The sequence below is a fragment of the Loxodonta africana genome, chromosome 2, assembly GCF_030014295.1.
Source record: "Loxodonta africana isolate mLoxAfr1 chromosome 2, mLoxAfr1.hap2, whole genome shotgun sequence".
In the NCBI taxonomy this organism is placed as follows: Eukaryota; Metazoa; Chordata; class Mammalia; order Proboscidea; family Elephantidae; genus Loxodonta; species Loxodonta africana.
In genome coordinates this window covers 84,338,764-84,365,951 of record NC_087343.1, presented here as the reverse complement: position 1 = coordinate 84,365,951, position 27,188 = coordinate 84,338,764, and the positions used below count along the sequence as shown (strand labels likewise).

The following is a 27,188-nucleotide window of genomic DNA, read 5'->3' as shown; positions in this document are numbered from 1 at the left end:
CTCAACAATTAAAAAGACAACCCAACTTTAAAAAAGGCAAAGGATATGAATAAATAGTTCTCCAACAAAGAAATACAAATGGCCAATAAGCACATGAAAAGATGTTCAACATCATTAGCCATCAGGGAAATGCATATCAAAACCACAATGAGATACCACTTCACCCCCACTAAGATGGCTATAATCAAAAAAGACAATAATAAGTTTTAGCAAGGATGTGGAGAAATTGGAACCTTACACAATGCTGATGGGAATATAAAATGGCACAGCCTCTTTGGAAAAAACTTCTTCAAAAACTTAAACACAGAGTTACCATATGACCCAGCAATTCTACTCCTAGGTTTATACCTAAGAAAAATAAAAGCATATGTCCACACAAAAACTTGTATTTGGATGTTCATAGCAGCATTATTCATAACAGTAAAAAACTAAAACAACCCAAATAGCAACTGATGAATTCATACACAAAATGTAACATAACTATACAATGAAATATTATTCAGCCACATAAAGGAATTAAGTACTGATATATGCTACATGAATGAACCTTGAAAACAGTACACTAAGTGAAAGAAGCCAGACACAAAAGGCCACATATTATATGATTATATGTAATACTCATAATAAGAAAACCACAGACAAACAATAGATTACTGGTTGCCAAGGAGAGTGAGGGGGGAAGAGACGGTGAATGGCTGCTACACAGTAAAATTTCTTTTGGGGGTGGTGATAATGTTTTGGAATTAGAATAGTGGTGATAGTTGTTCAACTCTGTGAATGTACTAACACAACCACTAAATTGTACACTTTAAAAGGGTGAGTTTTATAGTATAATTATAAATCAATTAAAAAAAAAAAGAATTACCCCATCACTTATCGACTATCTCATTATCCAAAATTTCACATTTATCACAATAGTAAAAAAATTTACTATCTGACTAACTTGCGCATGAACAAGGTACGTCTGGCATAATGAATACTAAGAGGTGAGAGTTAACACTGGCTTTAGTAGTTAAGGCTATGTGTCACGTTGGTTGGGCCATGGTTCTCTGTGGTTTGGCAGTTATGTAATGATGCAGTCATCCTCCACTTTCTCCTAACACTGATTTCATATAACAACCTGGTCTTTGGAATCTAACCATGTCAATAAGTGAGGCGAGGGTATATAGAATAAAAAGCAATGAAGCAGGTGTAGCTTTTTTGACCCAACACTGTCTGTACACTTATATGTTTCAGACCTGTGCTAGTTGCTGGGAACCCAAAGATGAGTAAAAAAATAATAATAAAATCACTACACTCCATTAAGGCTCCTTCTCCTTAGCCTACAAATGTCCCATTTCCCAATAGTAGGGCAGCTTTGAAAATGCAAAAACGGCAAGTGTAAGCCATAAACAATCCAGGAGAATGTAGACAATTATATTATAAATGCTTTTCAATTACCTAAGGTATTTTTTCTTAATGTTTCACTAATAATGGAGAGGGAGAATATGCTCTAATATTGGGTGTTAAATAACATATTATTCCTCAATGCTGACAATATCATTTTCCAAGAATTAGTTTCATTCTACTTTTTCAAATATTGTTTACAAATATTTTTGATAAATCTTCCTTGATTATAACACTTTGAATATATTACTTTCTCAGTGACTCCTGGCTTCTCTACTTTTTGCACATTCAAAAACCTCAAGATAAAGAAAGATATTTTTTAACACTTTATTATAATAACCATCTGAAAAACTTATTTGGCACTCTAATCCCAGTTTTTTGTGAATCCAGGAAAATCTGATTTCCTGATAGCTGCACTTCCATAAAAGAATAGCTAACAAAAATCAAAGTAATATTTCGACAGAAAATTGTGTTGAACAGCACTTTAAACACTGAAAAAAGGCATGTTCCACTTAATATAAAACATTAGGTATTTCTGATACTTTCAATACGTTATTTACATGAATTTTCTGAAAGATAAAATTAAAAGCTACATTATTATTACCTTATCTTTGGCTTCTGGCAGTGTGATTTCTCTAGGTTCTAAAAATGATATTTCTTGAAAAGGTGGAATACATCTGACTATATCTGGCACAAAGTGTGCATGAAACAATGGTGGCACTGAGTATCTTCTTTCACCTGATAAAGGCACTATCTGGTTAACTATAGTTGGCTCTTGGTGGGGTGAATGGAAACGTTGCCGTTTACCGTCAAAAGGAAGGTGTTTTTCATCACTTAATCTCCTGAAAACAAGCAGTATACCTTAGTGATTAAAGATGTAACTTTATGGTTTCAAATAGAAAACAATTAAAAATATATAAATATCATAACAGATAACAGCAATATTCTGACTCTTTTAGCAAGGTCACATTATTAGCTCTGCATAGTTCTTTTCAGCATAAATGTCTCTCAATACCTTACGAAAAGTAAGTGGTAATAATGCATATAGAAAAAACAAACTACATATACACACTGGGTTAATCTCCTGCAATTCATCTCAGCAGTGAAAACTTCGTAGGAAAGCTTCTATTTATAGAATCACTAAGAGCAAAAAGATCCAACTCTAAGATTAGGAGGATAAGATTAGGTGAGCTGAGTACAATATATTTAAAAAAAAAAAAAAGAGGTCTCTGAATCCACTTGTTCTGGTTCGTAAATAGCAAAGACTGAACTGAGATATTTACTTTTAACCAAAAGGTTGGAGGTTCAAGTGGCTCCACGGGAGAAAGACCTGGCAACTTGCTCCTATAAAGATTACAGCCTAAACAACCCTACAAGGCAGTTCCACTCTGTCACATGGGGTCACTATGAGTCAAAACTGACTCAACAATACACAACAATATGCTGAGTATCATTTACTGGGAATGCCAATTTTAATTTTTAAAAATATATATATAGCTATGAGTTAATGGAACTTATTTTCACACATGATTCACACATTGGCTATCAAGATAATTTTTTTAGAAAATCTGAATGAAGTCGATACTATCAAAATCCTACAATGACAACTGTGAAGAACTTGCAGTGTTTATAAGCATGGAATCTAGAGGCAGACCGCCTGGATTAAAATCCCAGCTATGCCATTTCTAGCAGAATAATAGTTACATAACCTCTGTGTGCTTCAGCTTTCTCCTCAACAGAAGAGGGATAACCTCCTAAGGTGTGGTAAAGTAAGTCAATACTTATAAAGGCCTTACGACACTCTACAACATGTTCAATAATACTCAGCCAGTGTTATTTTTAATTACATATAAGAATTATGGACTATATAGGTTTTAAAGTAATAGCAATATAAAAAAAAAATAGCAATATCCTGCAAATATTGCCAGATCTTATTTTAATAATCATCTGTAAAGTCCATTATAATTATTTTATAATACATAAATTTCTTTTAATCAGATAGGTTAAAATCAACTGGCTCCTGACTAAACTATAGAAAACTTTACGCATGTAGAAATTTTCACTGTAATATCTGTTATAATGGAACATTACCTGAATAAGATTTAGATAAAATCAAAAGAAAAACACAGTGAACTTTACTAGAAAGAAGCCCATCTAATTTAGCCTAAAATCTTAAGTAAAAAGTAGTTTTCTGGAGAAATATAGCTTCATTCCACCTAAAGTTTATAATAATGGCAAGAACAAATCAACAAAAGAATCCTCAAAATTAAAAAATCACATAAAAATTTTAAAATTTTATGCCTGGGCTGACTGCATAGGTCCTAGAAAAGCAAAATTTGGGGCATAGTGTCAATGCAATTTTAATCCGAGAGACATCGTTACACAGTTCTCAAAAACACAAAATTTTCTTTTAAAACAATTAAGTGAGAAGTACTTACTTCCTTCCTCGGAATAATGGAGAAGTTGAGGTCTGTATGGAACTGATATTTCCATATGTCAACTGCTGTAATGACACAGCTCCAGACAACCTACCAAAAATAAGAAAGAACAATAACATATTTTTCTATAAAAAAAAAAACAGTTCCAGAAAAATGAAGTATTACTCTGATCAAAAGAAAACAAGACATGATAACACTTTCTCTACCTTCAAATGTTTCATACAGAAAGGGCTTATGTCAAATAGAAGATGAAATTTACAAGTGATATGTGCCAAAACATCACCATACTTACTCTGCATTCTGAAAGTTGAAGTGCGCATCTATAAGCTGCTGGTGTGAATAAAGAGCTGGTGACAAGGTAAAGAAGTTATTATGTTGTTGATGGTTTGGAGTGAAGGGAGGGCGACCCAAAATTGAGGAGTTTGGGAACATGCTCTTGTTCACTAAAAGTGAACATGTATTCTTCTACCTAGAATAAATTTTAAAAAACAATGTTAAATTATTATACCTTTGACATTAGCTCTATAACTATTATCTGCTATTTAAAACAATTACGCGTAGTCCCTGACTTACGACAGGGTTCTGTTCCAACGACTCCATCATAAGTTGGTTCTGATGTAAGTTGAATATCTTTTTTTTTTTTTTTTAAGTTCTCATTATTGCCTGCTATATGGCAGTGTTTTGAACAGTAAATCATAATATTGAACATCTGGGAGTAAACATCTGAGAATGATAACGTCAGCAAATTACTCGCCGCAACCTTGTATACAGTACACGTTACTAACAAAAAGATGTTAAAAAAAATAGTCATAAATGTGGTTTGTCATAACTCAGATACATCATAAGTCAGGGACTACCGGTAGTTACCAAGAAACAAATTTCATTTACAAAGTAACTTTAAAAATTTTTAAAGACCTCTTAACTCTTCAGTTCCATTGTAGGTAACAAACTTACTAATGAGTTAATTTTAAATCTAGATTAACCATGTATTATTATTTAAATAGTAGTAAAATGTATATAAGTTTCTAATTTTCTGATATATTTTCCCTAATATCAGCAAGTCTTCTGGAAAATCAAGTTATCACAACATACCCTGATAATACAAAAGAAAGTACCCAAGAAAGATACTTAATGAAATCCTACAGATTCTTGTATTTATCCTCAATCTAATTTTTTCAAAGGTATAACTCATTATATGACAACCTGATTCCTAGGATTTGGATCTTAAAGATCTGATTGAGCACGGGAAGGAATCTGTATTATCCAACAACTATTTATAAAATTCTAAGATTTCCCTCAAAGTCTAAATAACTTATATAAAGGACTTCCATCATTCAGAGGGTTTATTCCATATTAATTGGAGAAAACCTATATACAAAGCAATCAGAACCCCAGGACCTTTCACTAGCCCAGGCAGGAGATTAGATATTATTCTTTTACAATGACCGATTGAGAGAGGCTACACACTTATGAAGGGTAAGGAAGGTATCAAACTGAAAACAAGAGTAAAAGTCTACAAACTGAACAATAGGACCCTCAGTCCACTTAATGCCTATGCTAAACTCACAGAGAGCTGACAGTCAGATCTATATTTCTACACACACGCACGCACACGCGCACGCGCGCGCACACACACACACTCTACACTGACATCCCTCCCCAAAGCAGCCAATTAGAAAACTCTTCTCTGGAGAAACTGACAGAGAAGCTATACATTAACAAGATAACCTGTAACAGTAAAAGTTGGGGGTCTTCCAAGGAAAAGCCAAGGGAGCTGGCTAATCAATCTACAATGAAGCCTAAGAGTTGACAGGTCCCACCCATGCACATAGAGCCCAATTTGATTTCTAGTACCCCACACTTATTTGGGAAACCTTGGTGGCATAGTGGTTAAGTGCTACGGCTGCTAACCAAAGGGTCGGCAGTTCGAATCCACCAGGTGCTCCTTGCAAACTCTACGGGGCAGTTCTACTCTGTCCTATAGGGTCGCTATGAGTCGGAATCGACTCGACGGCACTGGGTTTGGTTTTTTTGGTTTACACTTATTTGAGCCCATTCCAAAAAAAGGTGATCTAACAGAACGTGGAAATTATCAAACAATATCATTAACATCACACACAAGTAAAATTTTGCTGAAGAAAACTCAAAAACAGTTGCAGCAGTACATAGACAAGGAACTGCCAGAAACTCAAGCCAAATTCAGAAGAGGACATGAAGCGAGGGATATCACTGCTGATACCAAACGGATCTTGGCTGAAAGCAGAAAATACCAGAAAGATGTTTATGTTTTATTGACTAAACATATGCAAAGACATTCGACTGTGTGGATCATAACAAATTACGGATAACACTGTGAAGAACAGGAATTCCAGAACACTTAATTGTGCTCATGAGGAACCAGTACATAGACCAAGAGGCACTCATTCAAACAGAACAAGGGGACACTTCGTGTTTTAAAATCAAGAAAGGTACGTGTCAGGGTTGTCTCTTTTCACCATAATTATTCAATCTGTATGCTGGGCAAGTGATCCAAGAAGCTGGACTACATGAAGAACTGGGTATCAGGACTGGAAGAAGACTCATTAACAACCTGCAATTTGCAGATGACACAACTTTGCTTACTGAAAGTGAAGAGAACTTGAAGCACTTACTGGTGAAGATCAAAGACTACAGTCTTCAGTATGGACCACACCTTGACAGAAAAAAAAAAATCCTCACAACTGGACCAATAAGCAACATCATGATAAACACAGAAAATATTAAAGTTGTCACGGATTTCATTTTACTTGGATCCAAAATCAATGCCCATGGAAGTAGCAGTCAAGAAATCAAACATGTTGCATTGGGCAAATCTGCTAAAGAAGACCTCTTTGAAGTATTAAAAAGCAAAAATGTCACTTTGAGGACTAAGGTACACCTGACCCAAGCCATGATATTTTCCATTGCTTCATATGCATGTGAAAGCTGTGCAAGGAATGAGAAAGACCAAAGAATTGATGCCTTTGAATTATGATGCTGGCAAAGGATACTGAATACATCATGGACTGCCAAAAGAACAAATAAATGTCTTGGAAGAAGTACAGCCAGAATGCTCCTTAGAAATGAAGATGGTGAGACTTCATCTCACATACTTTGGACATATTATCAGGACCAGTCCCTGGAGAAGGACATCATGTTTAGTAAGGTAGAGGGTCAGTGAAAAAGAGGAAAACCCTCAACGAGATGGATGGACATGGTGGCTGCAACAATGGGCTCAAACACAACAAGGAATGTAAGAATGGAGCAGGACCAGGCAATGTTTTGTTCTGTTGGGCACAGGATGGCTATGAATTGGAACTGACTTGACGGCACCTAACAACAACATTTAAAACAGGCATACAGGGATCACCAGAACTAAAAAAGATTTAGGAAGAAACAAGAGAATGCTATTTTAAAAACAGAAAGAGCTCTTGGGAATTACAAAATTGAAAGCAGAAATATGCAACAGAACGTTAAAAGGTAACATTGAGGAAATCTTTTAGAAAGAACAGAAAGGAAAAACTGGCTGGGGGAAGGAGGCAGGGCCACAGGAAAGAAGATGTAAGAGAGTCAAAATACATGGTCCATCTATCCAGTATTATAATAGAAGTTCCAGAAAGAACAGAGAAGGAAACCACCAAATAGATAAAATAAGGAAATGTCTAGGACTGAAGGATACTGTCTTAGTTTTCCGGTGCTGCTGTAACAGAAATACACAAGTGGAGAAATTTAAATAAATAGAAATTTATTCTCTTACAAATTAGGAGGCTAGAAGTCTGAATTTAGGGCACCAGCTACAAAGGAGGGCTTTCTCTGTCAGTCTGGGGGAAGGTCCTTGTCATCAATCTTCCCCTGGTCTAGGAGCTTCTCAGCACAGGGACCCCACATCTAAAAGACGCGCTGAACTCCTAGCACTTCTTTCTTCGTGGTATGAGGTCCCGCTCTCTCTCTGCTCACTTCTGCCTCTTTTTATCTCTTGTAAGATAAAAAGTGATGCAGGGCACACCTAGGGAAACTCTCCTAACATTGGATTAGAGCTGTGATTTGAGTAAGGGTATTATATCCCACAGTAATCCTCCTTAACATAACCTAATCTTACCTCATTAACCACCGGCAGAGATTAGGATTTACAGCACACAGGAAAATTACATCAGATCACAAAATGGAAGATAACCACACAATACTGGGCATCATGACCTAGCTAAGTTGTCACGTTTTGAGGGGGACACAATTCAATCCATGACAGATACCAATCCTCAGGTTGAAAGGACCCAGTGACTACAGAGCACAATAAAAAAGATATACAGAAACGCATAGTATGGTGAAATTTCAGAATATGAAGGGAAAAGGATATAAAATATTCCCAAGAAACACTAGTGATACTTGTGCAACATGATTTATGTAATCAGTGTCACTGAGTTGGACATGTAAAAAATGTTGAATTGGCAAATGTTGTGTTAAATATACTTTATCATTAAAAAAACTACAAGATGGCAAATCTCATAAACAGGAATCTAAAAACCAAAATGGCTTTGGATTTCTCAATAGCAACAGTGGAAACCACAGACAGTTCACTAATGCCTTCAAGCTTCTGAGAGAAATGCTATTCAAGCTATTATTATTCTATAGCTGTACTATCAAGACATGGAATAAAAACATTTTTAAAATGTAAAGTAACAAAAAAGAAAAATAAAACCTGACATCTATGAAAAGAGAAATTTAACACAGAACAGAGACAACGAAAATTCCCAGGATGGTGCTGAAGGGAAGCAACCACCTCCAGTTAGAGCAGGAAGATGGGGGGCTTTAAGAAGAAGAGATCCAAGGGAAAAAAAAAAAAAATTAACTGAAAGATTATCTGACATATTGAACCATAAAGAGGAGTTCAGCTAACAGAGCAGAAATAATTACAGACATACAGAAAAAGCAGAAGTTAAAAATGAAAGAAATTACTAACTACAGAAAAAACACCCTCAATGCTCATACAAAAAAGAACATATAATCACAGTAGTTACCTACTTGGTTCATACAATCATGTAAACATTGAATATACTTAACTTTAGAAAAACTGTGATACACACTTATCATGTATCATTTATTATAAATTTTATTTTATAATCTGTTGCCATTGAGTGGATTCCCACTCACAGCAAAACTACTGCATAGAGTGGAACTACCCCATAGGGTTTCCAAGGCTATAATCTTTACAGAAGCAGACTGCCACATCTTTCTCCTACAGATCGACTGGTGGATACAAACCACTGACCTTTCAGTTAGCAGCCAAGAGCTTAACCACTGCACCACCAGGACTCCTTATTTATTTTATACATTACATATTTATTATACTATGTCTTATATATACATACTTCTATAACTGTCTATATAAACATACATTTATATTTAAACAAAAATATAACATGAGTGTAAATAAAGGTGGTAAATCCTCATTTTCAGAAGCAAGAAATCAAAACAATGAGCTATAAAAGCATATTTTTCTAGAACTAAGGAAGAAAATACCACTAACACAGCTAAAAGAATTGAAGTCGTTGCCTCTGTGGACTGACCGAACGGTTAGAAAAACTGGGGCAGGAGACAACAGGAAAAGAGAAAAAAAAAAAAGATCTGGGAAGAAACAAATAAATGACTCAAACAAACTTTGTTCCTTGTTTCTTCAATTCTATGAGATTAAAATCTGTAGGCTGGTCAGATTTACCAGTCCAGGGTTCATAACAGATTGTGGACAACGGTCTCCAAGCCACCATCAGATGTGATCTCAACTTTGTTACTCTCTAATTAGGACCAGAGACGAGTTATCATCTCCAGAAAACAAGAATTTGTCAGGCCCTTATTTCATGTTGATTAGACACAGAGAGAGAGAACCTGAATTGTACTTCCTGATATTCACTGCTCAGATTAAATGGACAAATACCCTGAGCCAAACAGCAGTTCAGGGAATCCTTCATTAAAAGCGCACTCAGTAATTGTGGGTTGCTAGACTCAAGACCAACAACTAAAGCCTTTTTCTATTCCATGCCCAGGTTTACTCTCTTTTTTGCCCTTCTTTATTGTTTCCCTGATGCAACTCCCCATAATACATAATAGCAATTTCACAGAATTTATGAGAAAATTACATTAAACACAATTCAGTACAATGCGTTCCGCATGATATTTAATTTTGTTGGAATACAGATACTACAGATCTGATCAAAGAAGAAACTTGTATTCAGAAAAATCAGAGTTAAAATGTTCTATTTTACAGATTTATTTAATCAGTTTATACTTAAAATGCCAGACACATTATTTGTACCTACAATAATATGCGCTTAAGTTTTTCATCTGGACCCAAGTAAGGGCCAATAAATGTGTATTCGGACTTGTAATCAGATTTCGAGACCCAAAATGACATAATTGCCCAGACCTCGCCTTATTTAGATCCCATTACATAGTCAGATTCAAATTAATAAGTCAAAAGGTGTCTTATGGCCCAGAACTACTCTACAAAGCTAGTAAGTAATTATTCCAGGCTTAAAAGCTGAGAAGAATTACACAGGCAGAAGTTTATGCTAGGGCAAATAACCTACTTCAGCCTATCACAAATTCGCAGATAAGCATCAAAGCTTTTAGAGTTCCTCCAAAACAAAATATCTGTCAGATTTTCCTCAGTGTCAACCTTGGCTCTCAAGTCTGGCTCATAACCAATCAGGCCAGCCTTCAAAGTGGGGAGGAGGATCATTCTTAGGGAATTTAACCAATGGCACATGAATGTTCCAGCCAAATGCCCATAAATTTCAATTCCTTTCTAATACATTTTTTCCTCATATATTTCTACACTGACTCTGATGAAAATAGAAATGACACCAAAATAATAACCTATCATAACAATACAAAGAATCATTTTTTGAACAGAATCTTTTTTTTCGTAGAATAAAATCCAGTAAAAATTATTACCGTATCATAATTAAGGGAATCTTCACAGCTTTTTAAATCTTTGTTGTCTTTATATTCTGAATGAAAGGCTTCTTCACTACGTACAGAATATTTTATATAAAACACGTTTCCACATTAACTGTGGTAAAAGGTAGGACAAATTTCATGACAGATAAATAAAACCCAGATATTGGTAGTATCCTATTTTCCTTAGCCTGAAAGTTATCAGTTTCTCAGTCTGTACTGAAATATAAAATAATCTAGATAAAATTTTAACTGTTTGTAAAACTGATACACTGTGTTTTGCCTTAAGGGGCAAACATTAAAGACTGCTTCCTGTGTAAGGCTGACCCAACAGGAAATTATGCATGTTTATTTGTAAATAACCATACATGAAACATGGGGCTAACAAAGTGGTTTACAAAGAAACTCCTAGTGACAACAGTACTTGGTCCTATAATTTACATCCTGAAATTTCTTTTCTAAATTTGACTCTCCTCCAACAAATTAGAGAACACCCAGGATTACATAATTCCTTCTTCAGGGATGCCTAGAAACTGGGAATCTATCTTGTATAAAAACCAGAACTATACTGGCTAAAACAAGTTATGTTCACTTTATCCAAAGGCCTTCGATCCCTTAAACCCGCTTTTTTTCTCCACAATGCAAAAAGTTCAATTCTTAAATCCTGCTCACCTATTGCCAAAATCTCCTTATAAGATGTGAATTGAACATTCCTTTTTATTAAGAATTAAAGTCCATATAACTATTAAAAAAATAATCTAGTCACATTGTTCCAAACAATTGATAAACAGCTTGTTTCACATGAAGCTTGTCCATTATATATTTCCTTATCGGATGAAATTCAGGCTATTGACACCAACAAAAAAAACTGTTACCATTATTAGCTATTAATTAATACATATTAAGAGTTAATCAGTACATGTAATACTGAGCCATAAGATATGATGGTATTTACTAAAATAGTACATTATCTGTAATACAAGCGAACTTGGTGTTTGCTTATAATCTCTTTCCTTACAAAATCGTACACCACAAATCTGTTACCAAGTTGCCAATTTAGCTTGAGTTCCACCTTTTCTTTGTTTTTTTCTGTTTATCCTATTGGCATACGCAATCTAAATAACTGTTATTTTTAAACGAAGAGCTGAGAGGGATAATTCAAGACAAGGAACTTGGATCATCCAGGGGTTACCAGACACATAAGCCCCTCGTGCTCTTACCTACAAAGAGCTGAAGAGACTATTTAAAAGGCTGAACGAGAAAGGGAGGGTAAACAACTATCAAGAGTTATGACCTGTGAATTCTCCTCTAAAGTGAAGAACTGAGGCAATTTCGTGTGTATTTAACTAAAAGTCTTAAAGACAAATGCCTTATAAAATTGTTATGTATTTACCTTAGTTCTTCACCACCCTTTGAAACACCATGCAAGGGTGCCAACACAATCTTCCTCTTTGGGTCCTGGACGGAGAGCGGGGCAGGGAGTGGGGGTGCGAGATAGAGAAAACGAGTGAGAAAACTAAGGGGTCCAAAGATTCTCCAAAAAATTCATCAACCTGTGGGAAGCTAACAAGTCTAGGATATCTAAAACTGTTGCTGGAACCTCCCACTCCAAACAAAACACTACAGTTTCAGAAAAAGTTCCCCGCACTCCACCCCCGAACTAGGCCTACATTGTCGCGTCCCTCTCTGAAAGCGCCTAAACTCACAGGTGTCCTTGGGGAAGGGCTAAGCAGGGCCGACCGGCGCTGCCCGCCCAGGAACTCCAAGGCCCGAGCGGCGACTGCCGGCAGCGCTTGGTCGTAGCTTTCGCCCAAGCCAAAGAAGGTAGTGGCCCGCGGGAAGCCTAGGCCCGACTTCGGCTTGCGATCAAAGCCCCGGGCACGTCTGCCAAGGGAGGGGCGAGACAGGGAAAGGCAGGGCCGACAAGGGTGTGGGAGGTTGGGGGCGGTGGCAACAGGCCGAAGACCAAAAAGTCGCCGAAAAAGAGGCGTAGAAAAGCCTGTCAGAGACACCCGGAAGATCGACGTGACCCCGGATGGGAACAGCCAGCAAGGAGCTAGAGGTCACACTTCCGGCGGCCGCCGCAACCCCCTTCTCCCGTCTCTATGCTCGAATGCGCATGCGGACGCTCAGCGGCTGCGTGCGCTCCTGGAAAGAAGTTAGGATTCTCCAGAGGCTAGAGGGAACCAGCTAACCGCAGACGGTTACGTCTGGGCCTCTTCCTGAGCTGAAGTGCGGTAGGTTTTATTCTCACAAACGTTTTGCTGGTCCTTCCTACCACATTCCAGTGACTCCTTCCCAGCGAAGCTTTCGGCAATACCGTTTTCCACCACTTGTATCCACCGGATCAGCATTAAGCTTTAATTGTTGTTTCTTGCCTCCACTGAACTGAGAGGGTCTTGGGGACGAATATGCCTGTTTATCTCTCAAATCCAGACTCAGGGCTCTGCCCATAATAATAGCTAATTTCACAAATTTTATAATATTTATCGGTATTTCTTAAGTGAGCTTTGATAGTTTGTGGAAATACCTAGGTTCTTGGATTTATTGATGTAAAGCTGTTAGTACTTTGTTGTTGTCAGGTGCCCTCGATTCAATTCCAACTCAGCAGCACTATGTACAACAGGAAGAAAGTCTGCCCGGTCCTGCACCATCCTCACAGTCGTTGCTATGCTTGAGGCCATTGTTGCAGCACTGTGCCAGTCCATCTCTTTGAGGGTCTTCCCCTTTTTCACTGAGTCTCTACCAAGCATGATGTCCTTCTCCAGGAACTGGTCTCTCCTGATAACATGTCCAGACTACGTGAGACAGTCTCACAATCTTGGCTTCTTTCTAAGGAGCATCCTGGCCGTACTACTTCCAAAAGAGATCCTTTCATTGTTCTCACAGTCCGCAGTATATTCAATATTCTTCACCAACACCGTAATGCATTAATTCTTCCTTGGTCTTCATTGTTCAGCCTTTATATGCATATGAAGCAATTGAAAATACCATGGCTTGGGTCAGGCGCACCTTACCTCAAAGTGACATCCTTGCTTTTTAATACTTTAAAGAGTTTTTTTGCAGCAGATTTGCCCAGTGCAACATGTTTGATTTCTTGACTGCTGTTTCCATGGGCATTGATTTTGGATCCAAGTAAAATGAAATTCTTGACAACTTCAATATTTTCTCCATTTATCATGATGTTGCTTATTGGTCCAGTTGTGAAGATTTTTGTTTCCTTTATGTTGGGGTGTAATCCATACTGAAGACTGTAGTCTTTGATCTTCATCAGTATGTGCTTAAAGTCCTCTTCAATTTCAGCAAGCAAGGTCGTGTCACCTGCATAACACAGGTTGTTAAGGAGTCTTCCTTTCGTCCTGATACCTCATTCTTCATATAGTCCAGCTTCTCAGGTCATGCTCAGCATACAGATTGAATAAGTATGGTGAAAAGAGAAAACCCTGACACATGCCTTTCCTGATTTTAAAACACGCGGTATCCCCTCGTTCTGTTTGAACGAGTGCCTCTTGGTCTATGTACTGGTTCCTCATGAGCACAATTAAGTGTTCTGGAATTCCCATTCTTCACAGTGTTATCCATAATTTGTTATGATCCACACAGTCGAATGCCTTTGCATAGTCAATAAAACACAGGTAAACACCTTTTGGTATTTTCTGCTTTCAGCCAAGATCCATCTGATATCAGCAATGATATCCCTGGTTCTGCCTTCTTTTCTGAATCTGTCTTGAATTTCTGGTAGTTCCCAATTGATATACTGCTGCAGCTGCTTTTGAATTATCTTCAGCATAATTTTGCATGCATGTGATATTAATGATGTTGTTCGATGATTTCTGCATTCTGTTGGATCACCTTTCTTTGGAATGGGCACAAATGTGGATCTCTTCCAGTCAGTCAGCCAGGTAGCTGTCTTCCAAATTTCTCGGCATAGAAGAGTAAGCAGTTCCAGCACTGCATTCATTTGTTGAAACTTCTCAGTTGGTATTCCTAGAGTCTTGTTTTTTGCCAATGCCTTCCGTGCAGCTTGGACTTCTTCCTTCAGTACCATTGGTTCTTGATCACATGCTACCTCCTGAAGTGGTTGCCCATTGATCAATTCTTTTTAGTACAGTGGCTCTGTGTATTCTTTCCAAATTCTTTTGATGCTTTCTGCATTGTGAAAAGAATTGATCAATGGACAAAATTCCCCAAATTGACCTATACATTCAGCAATCCCAATCAAAATCCCAGAAAGATTTTTTTGTAGTAATGGATAAAATGATTCTAAAATTTTTACAGAAATTCAAAGGATCTAGAACAACCAGAACAGCTTTGAAAATAAAGAACAAAGTTGGAGAATTTATACTGCCTGATCTCCAGACTTATTATGAAGCTACAGTAATCCACATAGTGTGAAATCAATGTAAAGAGAGAAAAACAAATCAATGAAACAACAGAGAATTCAAATAAAGACCCATGTATATGTGGTCAAATGATTTTCAACAAAGGCCGAAGGCAATTCAGTGGAGAAAGAATAGATTTTTCAGCTAATAATGCTGAAACAAGTGGATACCCATAATCAAAAACAAACAGAAACTTCATGTCATATGTAAAAAATGAACCATAGACCTAAATTTAACATTTAAAATCTGCCAAGAGCACTATCCTTAACAGAAAACATTGGTAAATTGAACATCATCAAAATTAAATACTTCCATTCAACAGACACTGTTAAGAGAATGAAAAGACTGCTACAAACTGAAAAGATTTTCACATCACCTATCTGGTAAAGAACTTGTATCCAGGATGTATATAAAAACTCTGATAAATCAATAATTAGAAAATAACCCAATAAACAAATGAGCAAAAAGTTTGAATAAACCTTTCACCAAAAAGGCCATACAGATGGCAAATAAGCATATGAAAAGATAGAGAAATGCAAATCAAAGCCAGGATGAAATGCCACTACCTATCTCTTATGGTGGTATTATGAAAAAGACTGAATATCCCAAGTGTTAGCCAGAATGTAGAGCAACTGGAACTCTCATACACTGCTGATGAGAATGTAAAATGGCACAACTACTTTGGAAAAACACTTTGGCAGTTTCTTAAAAAACTAAACATACATTTAAATGTGATCCAGCCATTCCACATCTAGGTATTTACCCAAGAAAAGTGAAAGCATATGTCTACACAAATGCTTGTACAGCAAAGTTCATAGCAATTTATTTGTAATAGCGAAAAACTGGAAACAATGTGAATGTCCATCAGCGGGTAAATGGATAACCAATTTATGGTATAACCAAACTATAGAACAATAGGACACTACTTGCCATAAAAATAAATTAACTATTAATACATGCAATGTTAATGGATGAATCTCAAAATAATTGTGCCAAATGAAATAGACAAAAGCAGTACATACGGTGTGGTTCCATTTATGTAAAACTACAGAAAATGCAGACTATATTGAGAAAAAGCAAGTCAGTGATACACTGGAAGATGGGAGGAGGCGGGGAGAAAGAAAAGAGGGAGTGATCACAAAGGAGGACAAAGAAACTTGGGAGTGGTACTCGTGATTATCTTGTGATAGTTTCATAGATGTGTTCATATGTTAAAACATGTGCAGTTATGTGTCAATTATACCTCCAGACAGCTGTTAAATTTTTTTTAACAAATCAGGAAAACCTACTGGTCCTTCTTGCGTTCTGAATAAATCTTTTAAACCATGCACGACTTTGTAATAGCCTACAGTGGTCATTTGGAAGTATTGCTCACTGAGTTACACACATCTTCCAAATGTTGACACGTTTCATTCTACAATATCAAAAACTCATATTTTTTAACATCACTACTGATCACATCAGAAGAATGTTTAAGTATTGGGAAGCTGTCAAGATCACAGTGGCAATACAGCTTTTACAAAATTCTGATTGTTGCTTAAAAGCCCCATTATATGATGATAACAGTATTGTCAGTTGTTTTCTCTGAACTGACAGTTTCATTTATTTTCAAGAAAATGTCTGCCAAACACCTAAGTTTGAAAAACCTGTTTCTCAATAAATCTTCCAATAAAAATGGTGTTCTGTGATAAAAGCTGCTAGTTCAGCTTGCAACTCAATCCTACAAGAACTTTTCTTCAAGACAATTGTAGTTTTTTGGCATGTAGCAGAAATGGTTTATGAATACTTTCTCAGTTTTGTTATACAGTATTTTAAAAGATGTGTGTTCAAAGGCCAAGATTTAATAAAATTAATTTTTTATTGCTTCATCAAGGACATTCACAGTAAAACTGGAATTTTTTTAAACTGCAAGTTAATGCCACTGAAGAATAGAAATACTTGATTCATGCCAGTGGTGTTCAACTGGAGACAGTTTTGGTCTGGGGACATTTGGTAATGTCAGCAGACATTTTTGGTTATCACAACTGGGGGGCTTGGCAGTGCTTCTGGTATCTAGTGAGAAGCCAAAGATGCTGCTAAACGTCCTACAATTCACAGGACGCTTACCCACAGCAATCATTATCCACTCTAAAATGCCGGTAATGCTGAGGTTGAGAAACCTTTATTTGTAGTAAAGAATCAACAGCTTTAGTCACCATTGCTTTCTTTTTAATTTGAGATACACTTCACATACCCTTTTAAAATGTACAATCCAGTGGCTCTTTGTATATTCACAAAGTTGTGCAACCATCACCACTATGTAATTCCAAAATTTCATCACCCAGAACACATTAGGAGTCACTTCCTATTTTCCCCTTCTCTCAGCCCTTGGCAACTGCTAATCTATTGACTATCTCTATGGATTTGCCTATTCTGAACATGTCATATAAATGGAATCATACAATATTTGGCCTTTTGTATCTGGCTGCTTTCATTTAGCAAAATATTTTCAGGGTTCATCCGTGTTATAGTATATATCAGTACTTCATTCTTTTACATAGCTGAATAATATTCTATTGTAAGGATATAACTGTGTAGGCATGAAGCAGTAACTTGAAATTTGCCTCCAAAATTGGAGGGTGCTTAGAGACTGAAGAAAGAAGCCGGCAACTCCAGTGTGGCAGTGAAAGAGCTTTATTAGGGAGACTTACAAATGAGGCAGTGGTCCCTGGTGGCAAGAGGACCACAGCAGATCTCCGCACCCAGCAGTAGAGGGTGGAGGTTTTATATTGGTCGAGGACAAAGGTGGCTTCACACCAGAGTTACAGAAGACTGCCTCAGCAAGGTCACACATAACGGGCTTGGAAAACAGCAGTGAACTAACAGAAACAGCAGTGAACTGATGGAAAGCATGAGGACAGCCATGTTCAGGCTCGCAAAGCCTGTTTTCCCCTTCAACAACACATTCTGTCTATGTGTTCATCAGTTGGTGGATATTTGGGTTGTTCCAACTTTTTGGCTATTATAAATAATGCTGCTATGAACAACCATGTACAAGTCTCTATATGAACTTATGTTTTCAGTTCTCTTGGATATATACTTGGGAGTGAAATTGTTGTCTCATATGATAGCTATGTTTAACTTTCTGAGAAACTGCCAGTGTTTTTCAAAGTGCACCATTTTACATTTCCACCAGCAATATGTAGGGGTTACAATTTCGCCACATCCTCACCAACGCTTGTTATTATCTGTATTTTTTATTATAGCCATCCTAGTTGGTGTGAGATGGTATCTCATTGTGGTCTGCAGTGGTTTGCTTCTGAACAATCAAAGCAATTGTCACACAATGAAAAAGGTAAATAAATTCTTAGTATATTGTGAAAATAGTTTTGACCTCATGAACTCCTGAAAATTCCTTTGGGTCACATTTTTAAAACGGCTGAAAGTAGGGTATCACAGAAGTCCTGGCAAGAATCAGTAGTAGAGTTATTGGGAGCTTACTATACGGTAGGCACCTTGTTAAACATTTTACATAAATTATTTATAAAGATAAAAGCCCCAGGGGCAGGTTACCCAGTAAGCAAGGTAAATACAGGTTCACTTGTGCTTACTAATCCGTACTGCACAATTTCACATCATGAAAAACATCAAAAGTGGTTAAAAAAAAAAGTGAATTGTGCAGTACAGCTTCTTCAATGTTCCTTCATCCTGGCTTTATTAACTTACATCCCCAGTCCCATCCCCCAACAGTTTATCTTCTGAAAATTTTGCTTTCTGGAGAGGAGATGTGGGTAAGGAGGAATGTCGTTTAGAGACATGCTGACAATCAGCAGCCTGTAGGGCTCTCTTGGCCTAGAAGAGAGAAGGTACCAGGATCTACTCACTGAAAAAACTATAAAGAATTTACAATGAGGTCCTTGGAGCTTTACTGTCCTTGTGCACACATGTACTTTCAAAAGTCTATCTTCAAAGCTTCACCACTTTGGGTAAAGCTTTGCTATACGTTGAAAATAAAGATGCTCCTGAGAAAATAAACTGAAATCTCCAATTTACACTGCAGTATAAAATGTGATAACATGTAAACTCCCATTTGTAATGGAAAATTACAATGGAAATGCTAATGTGTAAAAAATACAGAGTGGATGAAAATAATGGCTATGATTGTATTTTCTATCTGTTATGTGCCAGGTATTGAGTTAAGCCCTGAGGATACAGTGATAAACAAGATTGACATGTCTCAGCCTTCATGTGGCTCACATTTCAGAGAGAAAGAATAACTTTAAAAAAAATTAGAAAACAAAATTTTTATTTTAAGGGTGTTAACTGTAAAAAGAAAAATACTGGTTGCTGTAAGAGTGAATGTCTTAGTTATCTAGTGCTGCTATAACAGAAATACCACAAGTGGACGACTTCGACAGACGTTTTTTCTTTCACAGTCTAGTAGGCTGGAAGTTCAAATTCAGTTTGTCAGCTCCAGGGGAAGGCTTTCTCTCCTTGTCAACTGTGGGGAAAGTTCCTTGACTTCAATCCTTCCTTGGATTAGGAGCTTCTCAGCACAGGGACCCCGGGTCCAAATGATGTGTTCTTCTCCTGGCAGTACTTTCTTGGTGTGTATGAGATCCCCATGTCTCTCTGCTCACTTCTTTCTTTTATATCTCAAAAGAGATTGACTTAAGGCATAGCCTAATCTTGTAGATTGAGTCCTGCCTCCTTAACACAACTGCCAACTATAGGACTTCGTTAACATCATAGAGATAGAATTTGCAACACATAGGAAAATCACATCAGATGACAAAATAGTGGACAATCACTATACTGGGAATCATGGCCTAGCCAAGCTGACACATATTCTTAGGGGACATAATTCAATCCATGACAGTGAAAAATTGGGAGATTGAGCCTGTTATGGAGGGTGTGACAGCCGTGGAAATACACCACTCAGATCTCCTGTGTAGAGAGCATAGTTGACTGACAGCCCCAGCTGTTGCCCCCCTGGATTTACCATACTTCTCCTGAGCTAAGAACAACCAATGACTGAGCACAGTGGAGGTACTGGTGCTAATACTTCAGTGCAGGCTGCAGGACTCCTCTAATGGGCAGTAAATCTCCTGCATATGTAATCCTGTCTTTGTGTTCCCTTCTCAGGGGACCTGAACCAAATAACAGGGGGGAGTCAAGCAAGCTTTCCCTCAGAAAGTGCCATTCAAGTTGAGACTTAAAAGAGCAGGAGTTAGAAAGGAGCTTGGCACAGTGCCTTGCACATGTTGGTGCTCAATAAACATTGGTTGACTGAATGGGATGCTAAATGCTTTATGTATGCCATGTAATTAGGGGTTCTATTATTATCCCTTTTTTACAAATTACAAAACTGAAGATCAGAGCTATAAAGTAACTAGCCCACAGACAGGCAGTAGTAAAAAAAAAATACAGCTAGTATACAAATTTAGGTTTATTTATTTCCAAGCCTCTTATTTTTAACTGCTTAACTACTAAGTTATATTGGTTCCCTTCAGAGGACTGGAAAACGGTCTTTGAAAAGAAGACGGCTGTAATATATTGGCTTCTAACTATTTTTATTGATAACCCACCCAAAGACTACTGCCTCTTCTAAAAACAGGGCAGGAGACATCTGGAATAATCTGAATGATGTACATGAAAGTCATGAAGTAACTGGATAGGATTTCATTTAATGGAATTCATCTTGCAAGCAGGATTCTATAGCTGGAGAAACAGAGCATTGAAAGAAACGCTAGGAAGTTGCTCTTCTTTAAGTGATGGCGCATGGAGATACACAGATGTCTTTCCACTTAGGAAGGAGTGGCTGAAAGCAGAGGTATATTTCCAAGGTCTAAATAGGCTTTGTATGGATAGAGTTAGATGATTATAGTATTAAGACTCTCCAAATTTATCTACTTCTCACTATCCAGTATGATCCTCTTCATGTATGGGTACACTTTCAAAATGTGTTCTTCTATATGCATTTTGAGAATGTTTACTGGCTATTGAGTTGAACAGTGTTCATGGGAATTCAAAATACACTATTCTATCAGTTCTAATGAATTTATTGTTCAAAGGTAATAGAGCATTAGAGGTGAAAAGAAGTTTAGCAATTATCCCTGCCTCTCATTTTACATGTCAGAAAACCATAGATTTATTAAAGAAAGAAAAGGAAATAAATTAATATGTACCAAATCATCTTAAGTATATCAGCATGTAATTTTAACTTAGAAATTGCCTGAGAATAGAGAGCACAATCAAAGAAGGCAATTGAAAATTCTCCATGAATACACTATGAATATAATTCTTTATTCATTCACCTGGATATAGCCCTTGGACATTTCAGGTTGAAATTACTGCCATAGGTTCTCCATGCTCTCAGTAATTACTGTAATAAAACATAAATTTGAATAACAGTTTGCTCAGAGTGGTAAATGGATGATTAGATAGTTTTAAAAATAGAATTTATTGCTTTCTGTGGTTATAAAAGTAATGAAAGCTTTTTGGAGAAAATTTAGAAAATACAAAAATGTATTAAGAAGGAAATAAAAAAACCTCAGGATATAACTAAAGTCTGTGGGATTGAAAATAGTGTTTTAAAGAGTTAACTTTATGAAGATAAAAGTAAATGCAAATGGATATCTTAATTTTTTTGTTATCAGCAAATGTTTGTTTAACACAGATGATTAAATACCATAGTCCTTAACTTTATTACTTTGAAAACTTTAAAGAACTGTAAAATATGAGAGTATTCAAAAGGATTCAAAGTAAAAGATAAATTCAGTGAATGGAAAAGTAATTTATTAGGCAATGAAGACCTAAAGAATCTTTTTTAATAACAGGTTCCAATAACTGGATAGAATAACTACAATTAAATGTAAATGAGTCAATTGGGAAAAAAACTTATTTTTTTTGTTACTCAATAGTCATTTTTAAGATTAATATTCCATTTTTCTAATCAGAGTCCTAAAATGATATGGTTATGTAGACTTTTAAAGGTTATGTAAAGTTTAATAAATTCTAGGGCAATGTAAAATAAAATCAATATCAGAAACACTTCTTTGCAAAATTCATCAGTAAGGACATGTTTCACGTTTACTTTCTTTGATCTTGTTTCTTTACTTCCTAAATAGACTTTCATTCATTCACTCATTCAATCAACCAATATTTATTCAATGCCCACTATTTTCCAGATTCCGTTCTAGGCAAATTGTTACAACAAGAATGTCACTATTTGGTGTGGGGCGGGGAGTGAGGGTGAGGGAACAGTAAGGAAGCCTGAACAGAAATTATAATTTTAAAAAAGTAGCCCAAAGTTCAAGACCAAATAAACAATATGTGAGCAAGGCAACAACAGGAGCTGGAAAATATTGTCAAGGAACAGGGCCTAATTCAAAAGAATCTTTTCCTCAAAAGATAATTTGGGCTGGAAGAAAAGTGAGTTTATTTTACAGAAAGGTAATTCTCATAGCTATTGGAATTTAAATCTTTCTGTTTGTATTCTGCCTATCTTTACCACACCCTCTTCTCTTACAATATTTTCTTAAGGAAGTTCCACTCAGAGAAGAATTTTTCAGGGTGATGCTATCCAGATGGCTTTTTCTAATCTTCCCCAGAAGAATGCAAAGTAGTTTAAAACTAACACTGCCACCTACAAGTAAGTACTTTGAAAAGAAAAAAGACTGAAATACAGATCATCTGAGTAGATGTCCAACTGCCAGAAATCTAAGAATAGAACCTTGAAGTGGGGCTCCTGGTTTATAGAAAATAGAAATAGGGTTAAAATCAAATAAGAAAAATAAAAGTCTTGGCACCATTCAAAAACAAAAAGTCAATTTGCCTATGTATTTATCTTCATGTTAGCTATGTACTAGACATGGATGGCATTCCAGTCACGTGAGCTCCTTGGACTAGTTATTTAACGTCTCTGCCTCTCAGCTCGTTGTCTGCATGGAGAAAAATAATAGTTCTACTTCTTTGTTGTGAGGAGTAAATTCTTCATATTTATTAAGAATGGTTGAACCAAGGTCACACGATAACTAAGAGCCCAAGAGACAGAAAGGGCCACATAAACCAGAGACCTACATCATCCTGAGACCAGAAGAACTAGTTGGTGCCTGGCCACAACCGATGACTGCCCTGACAGGGAGCACAACAGAGAACCTCTGAGGGAGCAGGAGATCAGTGGGATGCAGACCCCAAATTCTCACAAAAAGACCATGCTAATGGTCTGACTGAGACTAGAGGAATCCCGGCGGTCATGGTCCCCAAACCTTCCGTTGGCCCAGGACAGGAACCATTCCCAAAGACAGCTCATCAGACATGAAAGGGACTGGACAGTGGGTAGGAGAGAGATGCTGATGAAGAGTGAGTTATTTGTATCAGGTAGACACTTGAGAGTGTGTTGGCATCTCCTGTCTGGAGGGGGGATGGGAGGATAGAGTTGAAAGCTGGCAAAATTGTCACGAAAGGAGAGACTGGAAGGGCTGACTCATTAGGGGGAGAGCAAGTGGGAGTACGGAGTAAGGTGTGTATAAACTTATATGTGACAGTTTGACTTGATTTGTAAACGTTCACTTGAAGCTCAATAAAAGTTAATAAAAAAAAAAATGGTTGACCTTCAATTCAGATACCTGTCCATTTCATCTTTTCATGAGTACTACCATGTTTAACCTTAACTGTTACTAATATCCAGGACTCCTTGCTCTCGACCACCATTCCAAACAAAGTTGCCAGCCCCTTATTTCTGAGTAAAGCTGAACATATGCATAGAATGCCTGAGTAAGAGGTATTCTCTGATTCACTCCCCTGTATACCTGAACACCTTGGTTGCTACCATAAGAAGAGAACCCTAAAGTGAACTTCAGCATTAATAATAACAAATAACAGCAGTTCTCACTGAATTGAAGTTTAGATTTTTAGTTAGAGCAGTCACAGAATTCAGCAATTGGCTCCAAATTCCAAACACATAACAAGATTTATATCTTGATATTATACTTATGAACATTAGAGGCCAGTCTCTTTTTAGGTATTGCAGTATGGAAGTCACATGAACTTGATCCTTCAGTCAACTTGATGTTTATGGGAGGTAAATGGATGGAATTAAAGGAAAGGGAATGGGAGTGATGCCTGAATAATCAAATTATGCCAGGGCACTACCCAGATGGTGCTACTCTGATAAATAATGAATATTGTTCATCAAATCAAATTGAATATCATTCAGTGCTTTTTTCAGCATCTGGACTATAGATTTGTTTAAAATGATAGATGATAAGAAGTAGAAGCAATGTAAGGATGGTGGAAAGATAACTTCCAATTGAGATTAAAGTTGAACTCAAAAATGAAATCAAAGAATACAAATATAAAGAAATGTTCAACCATGTGTAGAATGACATCTCTGGCAAAAATTTAAAAACAGGCCAATGCCAAGTACTGATAAGGATGTGAAACAGTGGGAACACGTAACTACTCTTGGTGGAAGTGTAAATTGTTTAAAACTACTTTAGAAAACACTGTGGCATTTCTGATAATGTTGAATATGTATATACCCTGCAGTCAGCATTTCCGCTCCTAGGTATATATACCCTGAAGAAACTCTTACCCATGTGTTACAGGAGACATGTACGAGTATGTTAATGCCAGCATTGTTTGAAAAAGCAAAAAACTGGTAACTCAAATATCAATTGACAAGAAACCAAATGAATAAATTGTGGTTTACTGGTGAGATGGGATACAGTACAGCAGTGAAAATAAATTACAACTATATATATGTATCAGTATCAATGAACTTCATAAACGTGTATGTTGAGGCAAGAAAAAAAAGCAAGTTGCAAGAGAAAAGAGCTTTTATGATTCCATTTATATTACATAAAGTTCAAAAATATTTGAAACTAAAAATCAGTTGTTACGGATATATCTATATGTGGTAAAACTTTAAAGAAATCCAAGAGAATGATAAATACAAAATTCAGAGTAGTGGATACCCATAAGGAAAGGGAGGAAAGGAGAGGGATGAAATATTGGAGGGACATAGACTGGTAATATTCTATTTCTTAAGCTAGGTACCTATATGTTCATATTATTTGTTCTTTATGTGTATGTTATGTATAATGATGAAATAAATTTAAAAAAAATAAGAATTTACACATCCTAAGAGATTTTCAGTGTTCCGCTGCTATTCATAAGGTTTTCACTGGCTAATTCTTTTCAGAAGTAGACTGCCCGGAGCCCGGCATTTCTCAAGCTGAAAGAACTGAAGGAAAAATTCCAGCCTCGAGTTGCAATAGTGAAAGATGAAAGGAATACACAGAGTTATTATACCAAAAAGAATTAGTCGATGCTCAACCATTTCAAGAGGTAGCATATGATCAGGAACCACTGGTACTGAAGGAAGAAGTCCAAGCTGCTCTGAAGGCATTGGCGAAAAACAAGGCTCCAGGAATTGATGGAATATCAGTTGAGATGTTTCAACAAACGGATGCAGCGCTGGAGGTGCTCACTTGTCTAGTCCAAGAAATTTGGAAGACCACTACCTGGCCAACTAACTGGAAGAGAGCCATATTTATGCCTATTCCCAAGAAAGGTGATCCAACTGACCGTGGAAGTTATAGAACAATACCATTAAAATCACACAAAAGCAAAATTTTGCTGAAGATCATTCAAAAGGCACTGCAGCAGTGTATCACCAGGGAACTGCCAGAAATTCAGGCCGGATTCAGAAGAGAACATGGAACCAAGGGTATCATTACTGATGTCAGATGGATTCTGGCTGAGAGCAGAGACCACCAGAAGGATGTTTACCTGTGTTTTATTGACTATGCAAAGGCATTTGACCATGTAGCTCATAACAAATTATGGATAACATTGCAAAGAATGGGAATTCCAGAACACTTAATTGTGCTTATGAGGAACCTGCATATAGATCAAGAGGCAGTTGTTCGGACAGAAAAAAGGGATACTCAGTGGTTTAAAGTCAGGAAAGGTATGCGTCAGGGTTGCATCCTTTGACCATATCTATTCAATCTGTATGCTGAGCAAATATGCTGAGAACCTGGACTATATGATGAAGAACGGGCATCAGGATTGGAGGAAGACTCACTAACAACCTGCATCATGCAGATGACACAACCTTGCTTGCTAAAAGTGAAGAGGACTTGAAGCACTTACTAATGAAGATCAGAGACCACACAGCCTTCAGTATGGATCACACCTCAACATAAAGAAAACAAAAATCCTCACTACTGGACCAATAAGCAAAAGCAACATCATGATAAACAGAAAAGACTGAAGTTGTCAAGGATTTCGTTTCACTTGGATCCACAGTCAACACCCATGGAAGCAGCAGTCAAGAAATCAAAAGACACATTGCATTGGGCAAACCTGCTGCAAAGGACCTCTTTAAAGTGTTGAAGAGCAAAGATGTTACCTTGAAGACTAAGGTGCGCCTGACCCAAGCTATGGTATTTTTAATCGCATCATATGCATGTGAAGGGTGCACAATGAGTAAGGAAGACCAAACAAGAGTTGATGTGTTTGAGTTGTGGTGTTGGCGAAGAATACTGAATATATCGTGGACTGCCAAAAGGACGAACAAATCTGTCTTGGAAGAAGTACAACCAGAATGCTCCTTAGAAGCAAGGATGGCGAGACTGGATCTTACATAATTTGGACATGTTGTCAGGAGTGATCAGTCCCTGGAGAAGGACATCATGCTTGGCAAAGTACAGGGTAAGCAGAAAAGAGGAAGACCCTCACCGAGGTGGATTGATACAGTGTCTGCAACAATGGGCTCAAGCATAACAACAATTGTAAGGATGGTGCAGGACGGGGCACTGTTTCGTTCTGTCATCCATAGGGTTGCCATGAGTTAGAATCGACTCAACAACACCTAACGACAACAAGAAGAAGAGATTTTCAGATAATATGTGATTTTAAAGTTTTATAAACATCCCAAATCCAGTCAAGGTAATCTGAATATAATAACCTCAGGGATGCATGATTGGATTGGATTATTATGAATATAATCAATTGTATAGTA

General features: G+C 37.0%; 1 protein-coding gene and 1 long non-coding RNA gene across 6 annotated transcripts in view; one reads left to right on the top strand and one right to left on the bottom strand.

Moving 5' to 3' along the window:
* TENT2 (terminal nucleotidyltransferase 2) overlaps positions 1–12,610 on the bottom strand; it is a 49,274-nt gene extending 36,664 nt beyond the window's left edge. For 4 of the 5 annotated variants that reach the window (XM_010588239.3, XM_023545582.2, XM_010588240.3 and 1 more), the window contains exons 1-5: positions 12,500–12,545; positions 12,187–12,251; positions 4,117–4,293; positions 3,825–3,914; positions 1,991–2,228 (exon numbers count right to left, since the gene is read on the bottom strand). In XM_010588239.3, the coding sequence (XP_010586541.1) occupies positions 1,991–2,228; positions 3,825–3,914; positions 4,117–4,256 (468 nt within the window). In that variant the 5' untranslated portion in view covers positions 4,257–4,293; positions 12,187–12,251; positions 12,500–12,545. Of the gene's footprint in view, positions 1–1,990; positions 2,229–3,824; positions 3,915–4,116; positions 4,294–12,186; positions 12,252–12,499 lie in introns of all 5 variants that reach the window. The other variant, XM_003408113.4, reaches the window with a different exon arrangement.
* Positions 12,611–12,786: 176 nt separating this feature from the next.
* Positions 12,787–26,461, top strand: LOC135228345 (uncharacterized). The gene is made up of 3 exons (XR_010318789.1): positions 12,787–13,030; positions 18,421–18,509; positions 25,362–26,461. It is a non-coding gene; the product is annotated as an uncharacterized LOC135228345 (long non-coding RNA).
* The last annotated feature ends 727 nt before the right edge of the window (positions 26,462–27,188 follow it).